The sequence below is a fragment of the Drosophila sulfurigaster genome, chromosome 2R (assembly GCF_023558435.1).
Source record: "Drosophila sulfurigaster albostrigata strain 15112-1811.04 chromosome 2R, ASM2355843v2, whole genome shotgun sequence".
Classification (NCBI taxonomy): domain Eukaryota; kingdom Metazoa; phylum Arthropoda; class Insecta; order Diptera; family Drosophilidae; genus Drosophila; species Drosophila sulfurigaster.
Genome location: NC_084882.1, coordinates 1465656 through 1480765, shown reverse-complemented (window position 1 = coordinate 1480765; position 15110 = coordinate 1465656). Strand labels below are relative to the sequence as shown.

General features: G+C 49.3%; 1 protein-coding gene across 1 annotated transcript; it reads left to right on the top strand.

The window, feature by feature from the left end:
• Nucleotides 1-4583: 4583 nt before the first annotated feature.
• Nucleotides 4584-11400, top strand: LOC133835762 (uncharacterized). The gene is given in 11 exon segments (XM_062265820.1): nt 4584-5263; nt 5409-5602; nt 5673-6840; nt 6842-6914; nt 6916-7313; nt 7315-8974; nt 8976-9022; nt 9166-9253; nt 9343-9870; nt 9969-10273; nt 11328-11400. Coding segments are annotated over 11 exon segments (5214 nt in total).
• The last annotated feature ends 3710 nt before the right edge of the window (nt 11401-15110 follow it).

The window sequence follows — 15110 nt, the reverse complement described above, 5'->3', positions numbered from 1 at the left end:
TCTAATGCGTATGAGCATGTCCGAAAATATCAGTGCAAGGCAACAAACCTTATTTAAGAATGCCGATCACACTCTAAGTGTACCAAACAGCAACACTTCGTTACTGCAATGCAAAACAGTTAAGTTAACAGTTAAGCACATATGTATATCGAGGGAACACTGTACCAAATATAAACAGTTAAGCAGCGACACTTCGTTACAGTGAAACAGCTATACTTCGTCGCTTTACATGAACATTCCGACTCGAGTGCATGCATATATGCATATAAGACTCTCTCTCTCGCTAATGTGCTTTGTCGCATATTCTTAGAATATATAATATAAAATGTAATACATAGCTATGCAGCCGCTTAGGCTAAAATCATACTTTGATTTTTTGATGAAATCATTATCAGAAAAAAAAACAAAAGGCACAGACGTGCCAGTGTTATAATTATCAAATTTTCTCTACACCAATTCCAATGAGATAATTGTGGTACAGTTTCTCACCACATAGCGACCGTGACAATATGCACAAGTTAAGCAGAAGTGCAAATCAACCAATAAACTGGCAAGTACCTCAACGCACCTCACCACACCATTGGCGAGCACCTCACAAAAGCTGGAGGCAAGGATCGGAGAAGCAGCAGAAGACTACATTGTTGGCCTAGATTGTTGAAGCATAATGCAATAAATAGAGTGGTATGTGTGGCAGAAGAGGCGGCGTAGCAAAACGCTTAAGAGCCCGAAGGGCTCAACTGCTAAAATTGCTAATCAGCAACGTGGAGCACATCTGCAAAATTAGACACAGAGCTCGAACACAAAAGTTTTGCCAGCAGAAAAGAAAAAGCAAGAGCCGATACCCAGAACCACCTACACTGCAATACAAAATACATACATACATATGTATAAGCAAAACAATAACCAAGTCTCAACCACCGCCAGCAAAGAAGATATCGGTTCTGAGGAAGACATGTTCAAACGACTGCGAGGGACCACTGAGCTCACCTTATTGTGAGTACACCTATGCAGCCAGCACCGGTGCCCCTACGCAGAAGAAATAGCAGCCTGTGCAGCCAGCACCGGCCACGTGTAGCGCAACAAGCTACACCCGGAAAGTGAGCCGACTGCGCTTCTAAGACCGCCCACCGCTCTCCAATGCACTGTGATGCATAAAATTTAATTGTAAAATAAAAATTGTAAAAATCTGGTATATTGTGCCGTCTATGGTATATTTTGAATGCGGTACTATATCGACATACCAAACATGCCATTTGGTATATTTTAGTATTTTTTCAATATATTCAGTATATTTTGAGAAAAATATCGCAAAATATATTTCTCTTATTCAAAATGGGTAGCGGGTATCTCACAGTCGAGTACACTCGACTGTAGCTTTCTTACTTGTTATACCCGCTACCCATAGGGTATGTAAAATTACGAAAATCGAAAGAAATATTTATTGTTGTTGGGAGCAAAAAAGACAAGACACTTTGAAGGCTGCTGATGCGCAAACTAAACACGTCTGTTTCGTTTGCTAATTGCGAAAGGAGAGAGTGACAATTTATTGTTTGCCGGTTATTCCGACAATAGTAGTTAGAATACAAAGATGAGCGAAAGCTTATAACTAAACTGTAACAACTGTAGCAAAGAAGAGCGCAAGATTAAGTGTAAAATTGTGAGGGTGCAATTTAAATTTTAAATTTGCATTTGCAAATTCTGGCCATTTCACGATATGTAAAGATATCTAGCTGACTAATATCGATTAATCGCATATTACATATCACTTAGTCGAGTTAGCAGCCCTTGACAGTAATTTACCATTCACACAAATAAATTACAGAGATTGATCGAATAGTTGAGATCAACTCTGTGTAAGCTCAATATTATCGAAGACACATTAGAAGAAGAAGAAATTTTCCTTTTCCGTTTCTGGTACCAAGACGCGTGGACCATTTGGAAATTGATGTATAAAATTTATATATAAAATTCAGCGCTGAATTGTATTAAAGGAAAAATATTTCTCCATCTGCGTGGATCTAGCCACCAGAGTATTGTTTGGATAATAAGAAGGTACGTAGGTTACATAGGCACATACATATTTCTAATAAGAAATATTTTTAGGCATTTGCAAGTTAGCTAGTTAGTTATAGTATTTTCACCTGCGCATTATCGGCGCGCAAAGCTGCTGCTGCAGTTACAGTGGGCATATACATAAGCTGAAAAGCAAAGAAGATTGCCACTGTTCCTACCGGTGCTGCTCCATTGGGCCGCACTAAAATTGTTAGCATCGGCTAACTGGAATACAACTCAGCAAGCGAATTAGTGCCATAGCAGAGGATCGCCTCGACTCATACCGGTGCTGCCCCATAGGGCCGCGCTAAAGGCACCGCGCCAAAGCAGAGGATCGACACGTCTCCTACCGGTGTTAGCATCGGCTAACAGGGACCCATGAGCCGTTCAGAGGAGGCATAGAGCATAGTTGGTGCTTCTATGTTCTGAACAGTGATACCGCCGTCCATGATGACCTTCCGCGGCTAATAGCCATAACCTGTTTGCCGCTAATTAGTTTGTACAATTTAAAAGTATCGATATTTGCAATAATGTTAAAATAAAATGAATCAATTAACGTAGCTTTCTTATTTTTGTAATGTGACGCACCATACCGCGCCACAAAAATAAAACACTAAGTCCGAAAACATATGTACACGAGTTTTCTCTTATACATGGTCCCTCACCCAGCTGTGCTGAGTTAACAGCGCAAAGGCAACGCAAAGAGAGCTCACCGAGCATGCGCAACGCAAATATGATCCAAGCAAGTTGACAGCGCGTGCGCAGCGCAAAAATGAGCCAAGCAAGTTCACAGAGCATGCGCAACGCAAATATGAGTCAAGCAAGTTGACAGCGCGTGCGCAAAAATGAGCAAGCGAGTTAACAGCACAAGTGCAACGCAAAGCGAGTTAACAGCACAAGTGCAACGCAAAGCGAGTTAACAGCGCATGCGCAAATTTAGGAAAAGAAAGTAAAAAGCGAGTTGGCAGAACCAAGACCTTGACCTAGATAAAAAGGCGAGAGTAGGAGGAGCGGCTCTCTCACTCTGATTAGAACTTTGCCAGTGCGTTACACGTAAACCCGCGAGTGATAAAAAAGTCGACCACGTGCCAAGCATAAATCGAAACAAGTTCCAACACGCATTACACGAAGACTTAAAAGGTACGTTCGAGCTGAATGCTTGATACCCATTTACACTACAATTATCCCCTTTTGCTTCCCGCTGCAAACACATGCGATTACGCATAGCCAGTAGCACAGTCATTGTATTAACCCCTTCGAGTGCGACAACGCACTAACACAACCACACTAACGATATACACTAGACATTTGTTTTCTTTTCGCCGCGTTTTTTTCACACAACATATTTTTCGCCGCGTCTTTCGCTCGTCAGTTTGTTTACCTTTTCACACAACATATTTTTCCCCGTTCACCGTAGTAGTGTGATTACAGATTACTACAGTCGACGCTGAAACAGTATGTACAGTGCAGTTGGGCCAGTGTGATTACACACTCTCAACCACTTCCCCACGCCACGTGCTACGACTCATACAAACCGTCCGAACCCCCGTTTCTTCCCGTTTTAGCTGTAGTAGTGTGACTACACTCTACTACAGTCGACGCCGGAATAGCGTGTACAGTGCGATTGGGCCAGTGTGATTACACACTCTCAACCACTTCACCCACGCCACGTGCTACGCGTCATACAATTCGTCCGAACCTCCGTTTCTTCCGTTTAGCTGTAGTAGTGTGACTACAAACTACTACAGTCGACGCCGGAATAGCGTGTACAGTGCGATTGGGCCAGTGTGATTACACACTCTCAACCACTTCACCCACGCCGCGTGCTACGGTTCATACAATTCGTCCGAACCCCGGTTTTCCCGTTAGCTGTAGTAGTGTGACTACAAACTACTACAGTCGACGCCGGAACAACGTGTACAGTGTAATTGGGCCAGTGTGATTACACACTCACAACCTGTTCACCCACGCCGCGTGCCCCGTTTTTTCCATATTCTTCGCACGAACCACACCTCTTCCCGTTTAGCTGTAGTAGGGTGACTACAGCCACTACAGTCGACGCCGAAAAGTGTGTACAGTGCTGCATAGTCGGTGTGCTTCACACTGACTTCCGAGACAACTTCCCCCGTGTAACAATCCTATCGACGTTGGACCCGAGAACAACCCCAGAAGCAGAAATATTCACATCATCAAATCTGTTGCCAGAGAAATAACAAATAAAAAATAAACAACGTTACAAATTGAGAACTCCTGTCTTTTCTTTACATCTTGATCTCCATTTGCCTACGAAGATCGTCTCACACCTTGAGATACTCGACTTGTAGGGTTTCAGCAAACATAAATTTCTTCTTTCGATCCCTGGACAGCGCTAGCTACCTCGGCGTTGTGACGGTTCGTTACAAGTGGCGCCCGAGCAGGGACCCTACAAGTCAAGTGGAACTCAGTTTCCGAGTGGCATAAAAACCCACTAGCAAGGTGTGATTCTGTAGTGCAAGTCGTTAAATTTCCGCGAGTGTTTCAAAAAAAAAATAATGAGTGATCACGAGAGTGATAGCGACGCATGCTCGCAGGAGATACCCAACCCTGGAGTTGGCGTGAAGTGGATCTACTACCGTCGGCGCGATGAGCTAGAAGCATTGGCACAAGAATTTAAGTTCTCAGTCGAAGGCAAAGTCGAGGACATGCGAAAGGCGTTCGCGTCCCTAATAGCCAAAAGTAGGCTTGGAAAGAAAGTCTGGGCTCGACTGGCCGAATTGGAAATAATATACACGCGACCGCGCACTCCACAACCCGACGCTCAAGCCACCACCTCGGGTTTGAGCCAGCAGTTCTTACAGGCCCCGTCGGTTACCCTATCCAAGACGGAAACACTTACGACGTCTCACGTCCCGGTACTATCTTCCACCCCCGCCACGTCAAGTCTACATAAGCCAATTCCCCCGGCACTCGTCAGCGAATCCCAGTCGAACCCGATCATCGCCAACCCAAGCCATGGACCATACGGTACTCACCTGGATCGAATTCGGAAATGGGGAATCCAATTCGACGGCCAGGGTGATCCGTTGGCTTTCGTCGAGGCATTGGAGGAACGGGCTCAGGCATACGGGATTAATCGATGCATTGCCAAGGAGTATGGTCGAAGGCTTGGTGGATCGTGCCGCGCGTTGGTTCCGAACCAGTGGGCTGAGCGCAGTCCCTTGGTCGGAGTTCCGTAAGGAATTTCTCGCGTTTTTCTTGCCCACGCGGCATTTTGAACGGCTAGAAGATAACATCCGCGAGCGTAAACAGCGAGAAAACGAATCCTTCAAGGATTTCGTAACGGAAATTCGGTTCCTCATGCACCATGCTGATTACAGCACGACGCAAGAGTTGGACCGAATCTACGACAACGCCCGCCCCGAATACCAGTATTACGCCCGCCGACACGAGATCACAAGTCTTCCCCAACTGATCCAGTTGGCCACGGAGTTCGAATACATACAGGATCGAATCCAGCCACGGACCTCACTGGCAACGGCGACTACCATTTCACCCCCGGCACCGGCCCGCCGTGAGGCATACCCGCCAACACAGACTCCCCCGACGTGGCATAACCCTTTCCGAGGACCATCCGAGGACAGGCCCCTTCAGTGCCGGATGTAGCCCGGGTTTGCCGACGATGCGCGGAACCAGGACATGTACAGGCAGCATGTCAGAATCCTGCCGTGATTTTTTGTTGGGACTGCGGCAAACGAGACATACGCACGATCCATTGCTGTCGGAACAACGGGACGGGAAACGGTCATCGCCCTCTACCCCGGCGGGAGGAGCAGAGGACGATAGACACCACGACCCGCCAGTAATCCCCACGATGCATCTAACCGGTGGGAGGATCGTGGCCAAGATCCAGATCGAAGGCCTGCCCACCGAGGGAACTGTGGATACCGGTGCCACCACGAGTTTCATCAACGAAGAATTGGCCGCACGACTTAGCACCCCCGAGAACACATTGGCTAAGGATTCGCGAATTCGTCTCGCTGACGGCTCCGTTCGGGAGGTCACGAAGACGCTCACAGCGCGTGTCCGCCTGGAGAATCGAGAAGTTCGCGTAGCCTTCTTAGTCCTGCCACATATCCTTGAGCCCGTGATACTGGGCCTGGATTTCCTCTGTTCCATAGAGACAACGATTTGCTGCGGTACAGCCCAGATTCGTTTAGATACCTCGTTAGCACCGAAGAAAACACCTTTGTGCCATCAAGCTTCGCACCCCGGGCCTACCCTGGCGACACCCCCTTCTCCAGTTCCACGGAAACGAACATGCGTAGAAGCAGATCCAATGCCCCGACCGACTCCTAGACCCCGTCCCCGGCTTACAAGGCACAACCCTGCTGCCCCAATTCCGCTCCCGGTCACCTTGTCCAGCGTAATTCCTGCCGTCCCAGACACAAGGGGACCGAGTGTCTATGACACGACCCATCTCCAAGACTTTGGACTTCAAACGTCCTCTCCAGCCCTCGAGATGGGGTCCGACACAGACGAGCAAGGACCTTCCCCATGGCCTGCAGACATTACGCCAAGCATTCAAGGATTCCTACAAGAGGAACTCCCCAAGTTTGACGGGATGACCGGAGTAACCTCAATCGCGGAACACATTATAACGCTGCGCGACGAGCGGCCTATCAAACAGCGTTATTTTCCCAAGAACCCAGCCATGCGAAGGATCATCGACGAACAGGTCGATCAATTGCTGGAGGATGGGCTAATCGAGCCTTCCTACAGCCCCCCACAGTGCCCCAATCGTATTAGTGAAGAAGAAGAATGGACAATGGCGGATGTGCGTGGACTACCGACAACTCAACGAGCGATCCGTTCCTGATGCATACCCCCCTTCCGAGGATTACCTACATCCTGGAACGCCTACGACACGCGAAATTCATATCCACGCTGGACCTTAAGAACGGCTACTGGCAGATACCGATGGCTACGGGAAGTCGAGAGGCCACCGCTTTCACCGTACCGGGACGCGGCCTGTATCAATGGCGAGTGATGCCATTTGGACTACATTCGGCCCCGGCGACATTCCAGCGTACCTTGGACTCCGTGATCGGAGTTGACATGGAACCTTTCGCCTTCACGTACTTGGACGATATTGTGGTGGTCGGGAACTCCCTAGAGGAACACAATAAGCACCTTAGAGAAGTGTTCAAAAGACTCCGGCGGGCGAACTTACGTATAAACCACGAAAAATGTGCATTCTTCCAGCGAAAAATAACCTACTTAGGTGATCAGTGAGGAGGGGATTCACACGGATCCCAGCAAGGTAGCAGCTGTCCGCGAATTAATTCCCCCGTCGAACCTGAAAGAATTACGCCAGTGCATCGGCATGGCATCGTGGTACCGCAGATTTGTCCCTAACTTTGCTACGGTGGTGCAACCCATGTCACAACTCCTGAAAAAGGGGCGGAAGTGGACATGGGGCGAAGAGCAGCAAGTCGCGTTCGATGAGTTAAAAACCCTGTTGACCACCGCCCCTGTGCTAGCGTGCCCGGACTTCCACGTGCAGTTCGTGCTACAAACTGGCGCTAGCAACGTGGGAATCGGAGCAGTCCTGACTCAAGAAATCGACGGTCAAGAGCGGGTGATATGCTATGTTAGTCGACGGCTCAACAAAGCGGAGGAGAACTACTCCGCCACCGAGAAGGAGTGTCTCGCAGTGATCTGGGCCATCAGGAAACTTCGTTGCTATCTGGAGGGTTATCGATTCGAGGTCGTCACCGACCATCTGGCACTCAAGTGGTTGAATTCACTAGAATCACCACATGGACGTGTGGCACGTTGGGCTTTAGAGCTGCAACAATACCAATACGACGTGCGATATCGACCCGGAAAGCAGAACGTAGTCGCCGACGCTCTTTCCCGACAACCCCTTACCAGGCTGGCTATGTTAAAGGAGGAGGCCCAACCTTGTTCGTGGTTATCCCGGCGCATACGACAGGTGAGTGAGGAACCACAACGCTACCCGGACTATACCATCAGGGACGGGCAACTGTTCCGGCACATCGTGCATCGGTCCGATGACTTCGACGACGTGACGTGGAAGTTGTGCGTACCCCGGGTCATGCGACCCCGCGTTCTTCACGAGTGTCATGACCAACCAGCTGCCGGCCACTTAGGAGTACGTAAGACTATTCTTCGAATCAGTCAACGGTACTACTGGCCAGGTATGCATCGGGACGTCAAGAAGCACGTCCGGCAATGCCTGAGCTGTCAAAAATTCAAGACATCACAGCAGAAGCCTGCCGGACCCATGCATACCCGGCCCGCAGAAGAACCCTTCGCCGTCATTGGAGCCGATTTCGTCGGCCCACTTCCTCGTTCCAAGCAAGGTAACACTATGCTCCTCGTTTTCTTTGACTTGTTTTCCAAATGGGTAGAGCTAGTGCCACTACGACGTGCCACTACTGCGAGCCTTCAGCGTGCGTTCCGAGAGCGAATCCTCGCTCATTTCGGGGTTCCGCGACGCTTCGTGTGCGACAATGGGACGCAATTCACTAGCCGGTCTTTCAAGGCATTTCTAAAAATCGCCGGGGTCGACCTACAATACACTGCTCCCTATTCGCCACACGAAAATCCAACGGAACGAGCCAACCGGACGATTAAGACCATGATCTCGCAACTAATCGACGGACAGCAGAACCAATGGGATGAGTTACTTCCAGAGATCACACTAGCTATCAATTCCAGCGTCTCCGAGTCCACCGGCTACAGTCCAGCTTTCCTCGTACAGGGTAGGGAGCCACGACTTCCCGGAGGATTATATGACGAGGTGACACCAGAGGCCCCCGGCGAACTAGAAGACCCCAGTAATAAGGCAAAAAGACTGCAGGAGATATTTACCATCGTACGCGGAAACCTGAACCAAGCGAGCCATGACCAGAGTCGACATTACAACCTACGCCGGAGGTAATGGCGACCTACTTTGGGCGGAAAGGTGCTTTTGCGGCAACACCATCTCTCCAACGCTGCCGACGGTTTCGCAGCAAAACTAGCTCCGAAGTTTGATGGCCCGTACATAGTAAAGAAGTTCATTGCAGCAAACATCATCCGCTTACAACACACTACGACAAACCAAAGAAGAGTAGCCAACATTGCCGATCTCCGGGAGTTCCAAGAGCAGAGGTCTGACTCCGAGGCCGACGACTACGAGAGCGACACGTCGGGAGTCGCGATCAAACCCTGATCCCATCCCTCCGACCACAACTTCCTCAGTCGCCCTAGCAATAATCTCACTACTTTTCTTAATAATTACAGAACATGGAACCTATCGACCTTACGCTTCCTTCCCCGCCACGCGACTACGCCGGCGAGGATGAACCCCGGACAACTCCTGACCCCTCGAGACCCCACTATTCCCCGTGCCCAGAGGATGAACCCCGGACAACTCCTGACCCCTCGAAGCCCCACTATTCCCCGTGGCCAGAAGATGAACCCGTGATGACTCCCCACCCTACGGAGCCACATTACTCCCCGTGGCCCGAGGACGACCCTGGGTACCATGCTGGCATCCGAGTCGTCTATAACCCCGCCAGCGAGGGGGAATCGGAGGATGATGAGTCCGAACAGGAGGAGAGCAGCGAGGCGGAAGAGCCTTTCTTTCGACCCCCACCAGGCGCTTGGTCACCCAGGCCCGGACAACGCCGCGACCCGCGACTAGGGCGTGGAAGTGTATGGTCGACCCCCGTCGCCGACCGAGACGGAGGCGCAGAGATACCAGCTTCCCCCCCCACTCAGGATAGTGACGCGGACGAGCCCTTCTTCGTCGAGGAGGTAGAGCGTACAGTAACGTACGAGCCAGCCATCCGCCCATGGGGAATGCGAGTAACCCGCATTGACCGGGCGGTGGTGGACGTTATCCTTCCTATGATCCACCGCAAGAGGGTCCACGCTGGGAGTCCGCGTCGTCGGACGACGAGCCGGACGGGCCTCGGTTCCGCCGGCAGTACGCAAGGACATCCCCAGCCAACGAGGAGTCCGACCCTCTCGACGACCTACTGGAGGTCTTGGGGCCGGACTTGGTGCCGTTGCAGGAGGAGGAGGAGAAACCTCTGATGACCGAGGTAGCCCACGAAAGCGAGCTGGTGGAAGCTCCTGCCGAGTGGAATGTAGAAACGCCCCACCGTCAACTACCCCGGGGCCTAGTCGAGGAGGTCCACCGCAGCGAGGGACGAGGAACCAGGACAAGGTTCACCCATGTTTACCTTGACACCACTTACCAGGTGAACCGGACAAAATTCGGACGTATCCGGATTTTTATTCGCCCGGCGGGAAAGGGGGGAGTGTGACGCACCATACCGCGCCACAAAAATAAAACACTAAGTCCGAAAACATATGTACACGAGTTTTCTCTTATACATGGTCCCTCACCCAGCTGTGCTGAGTTAACAGCGCAAAGGCAACGCAAAGAGAGCTCACCGAGCATGCGCAACGCAAATATGATCCAAGCAAGTTGACAGCGCGTGCGCAGCGCAAAAATGAGCCAAGCAAGTTCACAGAGCATGCGCAACGCAAATATGAGTCAAGCAAGTTGACAGCGCGTGCGCAAAAATGAGCAAGCGAGTTAACAGCACAAGTGCAACGCAAAGCGAGTTAACAGCACAAGTGCAACGCAAAGCGAGTTAACAGCGCATGCGCAAATTTAGGAAAAGAAAGTAAAAAGCGAGTTGGCAGAACCAAGACCTTGACCTAGATAAAAAGGCGAGAGTAGGAGGAGCGGCTCTCTCACTCTGATTAGAACTTTGCCAGTGCGTTACACGTAAACCCGCGAGTGATAAAAAAGTCGACCACGTGCCAAGCATAAATCGAAACAAGTTCCAACACGCATTACACGAAGACTTAAAAGGTACGTTCGAGCTGAATGCTTGATACCCATTTACACTACAATTATCCCCTTTTGCTTCCCGCTGCAAACACATGCGATTACGCATAGCCAGTAGCACAGTCATTGTATTAACCCCCTTCGAGTGCGACAACGCACTAACACAACCACACTAACGATATACACTAGACATTTGTTTTTCTTTTCGCCGCGTCTTTCGCTCGTCGTTTGTTTACCTTTTCACACAACATATTTTTTCCCCGTTCACCGTAGTAGTGTGATTACAGATTACTACAGTCGACGCTGAAAAAGTATGTACAGTGCAGTTGGGCCAGTGTGATTACACACTCTCAACCACTTCCCCACGCCACGTGCTACGACTCATACAAACCGTCCGAACCCCCGTTTCTTCCCGTTTTAGCTGTAGTAGTGTGACTACACTCTACTACAGTCGACGCCGGAACGGCGTGTACAGTGCGATTGGGCCAGTGTGATTACACACTCTCAACCACTTCACCCACGCCACGTGCTACGCGTCATACAATTTGTCCGAACCTCCGTGTCTTCCCGTTTAGCTGTAGTAGTGTGACTACAAACTACTACAGTCGACGCCGGAATAGCGTGTACAGTGCGATTGGGCCAGTGTGATTACACACTCTCAACCACTTCACCCACGCCACGTGCTACGCGTCATACAATTCGTCCGAACCTCCGTTTCTTCCCGTTTAGCTGTAGTAGTGTGACTACAAACTACTACAGTCGACGCCGGAATAGCGTGTACAGTGCGATTGGGCCAGTGTGATTACACACTCTCAACCACTTCACCCACGCCACGTGCTACGCGTCATACAATTCGTCCGAACCTCCGTTTCTTCCCGTTTAGCTGTAGTAGTGTGACTACAAACTACTACAGTCGACGCCGGAATAGCGTGTACAGTGCGATTGGGCCAGTGTGATTACACACTCTCAACCACTTCACCCACGCCGCGTGCTACGATTCATACAATTCGTCCGAACCCCGGTTTTCCCCGTTAGCTGTAGTAGTGTGACTACAAACTACTACAGTCGACGCCGGAACAACGTGTACAGTGTAATTGGGCCAGTGTGATTACACACTCGCAACCAGTTCACCCACGCCGCGTGCCCCGTTTTTTCCATATTCTTCGCACGAACCACACCTCTTCCCGTTTAGCTGTAGTAGGGTGACTACAGCCACTACAGTCGACGCCGAAAAGTGTGTACAGTGCTGCATAGTCGGTGTGCTTCACACTGACTTCCGAGACAACTTCCCCCGTGTAACAATCCCATCGACGTTGGACCCGAGAACAACCCCAGAAGCAGAAATATTCACATCATCAAATCTGTTGCCAGAGAAATAACAAATAAAAATAAACAACGTTACAAATTGAGAACTCCTGTCTTTTCTTTACATCTTGATCTCCATTTGCCTACGAAGATCGTCTCACACCTTGAGATACTCGACTTGTAGGGTTTCAGCAAACATAAATTTCTTCTTTCGATCCCTGGACAGCGCTAGCTACCTCGGCGTTGTGACGGTTCGTTACAGTAATATACATAGTTTTTATAAGTACATGGTATGGTATGTAATCGTTATTCAATACTGTTAACATTATTCTAATTTTTTTTTTTGGAAGTTCACACAGCAAACAAACATCATCTCATCAACAAAATACCCTACACCCTACACACATCATTCATCATCAGGCCTGATCATCAGTGAGTTGTGTTCATCTATATAAAAGTAAAAGTATGTGAGTACGGCTTGGCCGATAATTGAATATATAATAATGTCAACAGTATAGGGTTTAACACATGCCATATTTACCATTGTAGTATTATATATATAGATTTGTATTACCGTAAATATTAAGAAGAATTGCAGGGTATTAACCGCCCTTGAAAATGAGTCCGATTGTGAAGTCTTAACGTTATGAAAAATATTATTATTATTATTATTATTATTATTATATGGCCATGACAACCCTTTTATCGGGTCTCAGCCTGAAGCGTAATGTGCCTCCACGCGTCCCTGTCCTGAGCGCGCCTTCGCCAGTTGGTAACACCAAGTGTGGACAGGGTTTCCATCACCTGGTCTTGCCAACGCGTTCGGGGTCGTCCTCTCCTTCGTGTCCCAACAATCACCGCATCAAACACCTTACGAGCCGGAGCGTCTTCATCCATACGGGCAACGTGGCCCAGCCAGCGAAGTCTTTGAGATTTCACTCGACTGGCCACGTCAACATCACCGTACAGCTCATACAGCTCATGGTTATATCTGATGCGATAAACATCATCCACGCAGATTGGACCAAAGATTTTACGGAGAATTTTCCTCTCGAACACTCCAAGAGCAGCTGCGTCTGACTGCGTCACTGTCCAGCACTCCGCATCATATAGGAGTACTGGAAGAATGAGCGTCTTGTAGAGTGTGGTTTTTGTGCGTCGAGAGAGCTCTACTATTGAACTGCCTACTGAGCCCAAAGTAACACCTGTTGGCAAGTGTTATTCTCCGCTTAATCTCCAGACTGACATCATTTGTACTGGTTATAGCAGTGCCTAGGTAAATAAACTCCTTGACGGACCCAAAGCTATAGTTTTCTGCAGTCAGCTGAGAATCAAGACGCCGCGATTCTCTGCTAGAGCACACCATAAACTTTGTTTTCTCCATATTCACCGCTAGTCCTACTTTCGCTGATTCCTTTTCAATAGCCCCGAAGGCTCCTGTGACATCACGCTTGGTGCGGCGAATGATATTAATATCATCAGCGTAACCAAGGAGCTGGACACATCTGTTGGTTAATATCGTGCCCGTCCGATGTACACCAGCCTTTCTTATAATACTCTCCATTAAAATATTGAAGAGTATACAAGACAGCGAGCCACCTTGTCTGAGGCCACACTTGGTAGTAAAGGTTTCGGATTGGCCACATCCTACCTTGACAGAGCTGATGGTGTTGCTCAATGTCATTCTGCAAAGTCTAGTCAGCTTTGCTGGTATACCAAGCTCAGACATGGCGGCATATAGGCGATCTCGCCGGGGGCTATCAAATGCGGCTTTGTAGTCGACGAAGAGATGGTACGTGTCGATCTGGTTTTCGTAAGACTTCTCAGGATTTGGCGCAAGGTGAAAATCTGGTCAACGGTGGACTTGGCAGGCCTGAACCCGCACTGATAAGGTCCAATCAGTGCTTCAGCATGGGGTTTCAGTCTTTCACACAATACGCTCGTTAGGACCTTGTATGCAACTGGAAGAATACTAATTCCGCGGTAGTTGGTGCGCAACGTGGCATCACCCTTCTTCAGAATGGGACAGATCATGCTGAGGTTCCAATCTTCGGGCATGCTCTCCGTGAGCCATATCTTACTGATTAGTTGGTGCATGCTCCCTACCAACATATCACCAGCTGCCTTAAACAATTCTGCCGGCAGGCCGTCAGCACCTGCAGACTTGTTGTTTTTAAGCCGTTGGATTGCATCCTTGACTTCGATATGACTTGGGATTGGCACTTCAATATCAGTGCCATAGATTGGGGTTCGTGGATCATAGTCTTCGGAGTCTGTGTTTGAGCCAGATAACAGACTCGAGAAGTGATCCCTCCATAACTTCAGCACGACCTCTGCTTCTGTGACAAGATTTCCATCATCGTCCCTGCACGCCACTTAAATCCTTGGGTCAGACGCTTGACCCTCTGGTAGAAGTTACGTGCTTCATTTCTGCATCTGCTGCTCTCTATGCTCTCACACTCTCGCCTTTCCTGCTCTTTCTTCTTGCGTCTGAAAAGGCATTTTTCGTCTCTTCTTCTCGACCTGTAGACATCCACAATAGCTCGTGTCGCCCCAGCCTGCAGTGTTCTTCTGTAGGCGGCGTCCTTGCAGCTGTTGCGTCATGACACTCCTGATCGTACCATGGATTCCTTGTTAGAGGACGCTGGAATCCAAGCACTTCTTCTGCCGAAGCTCGCAGAGAGTGAGATATGAGCGCCCACATATCGCTTTTGTCTTCAGGTATTGAAGGTGCTCGGCTTAATAGCCCCGAGACGTGAGTGGAGAATGCATTCTTCGCCTGTTGTGATTGCAGCTTTCCGATGTCCAGCCTTCTTAACGCACTTCGACGTGCAATCTTCGCCACACATAGCCGTGTGCGAATCTTAGCTGCAACAAGATAATGGTCGGAGTCGATGTT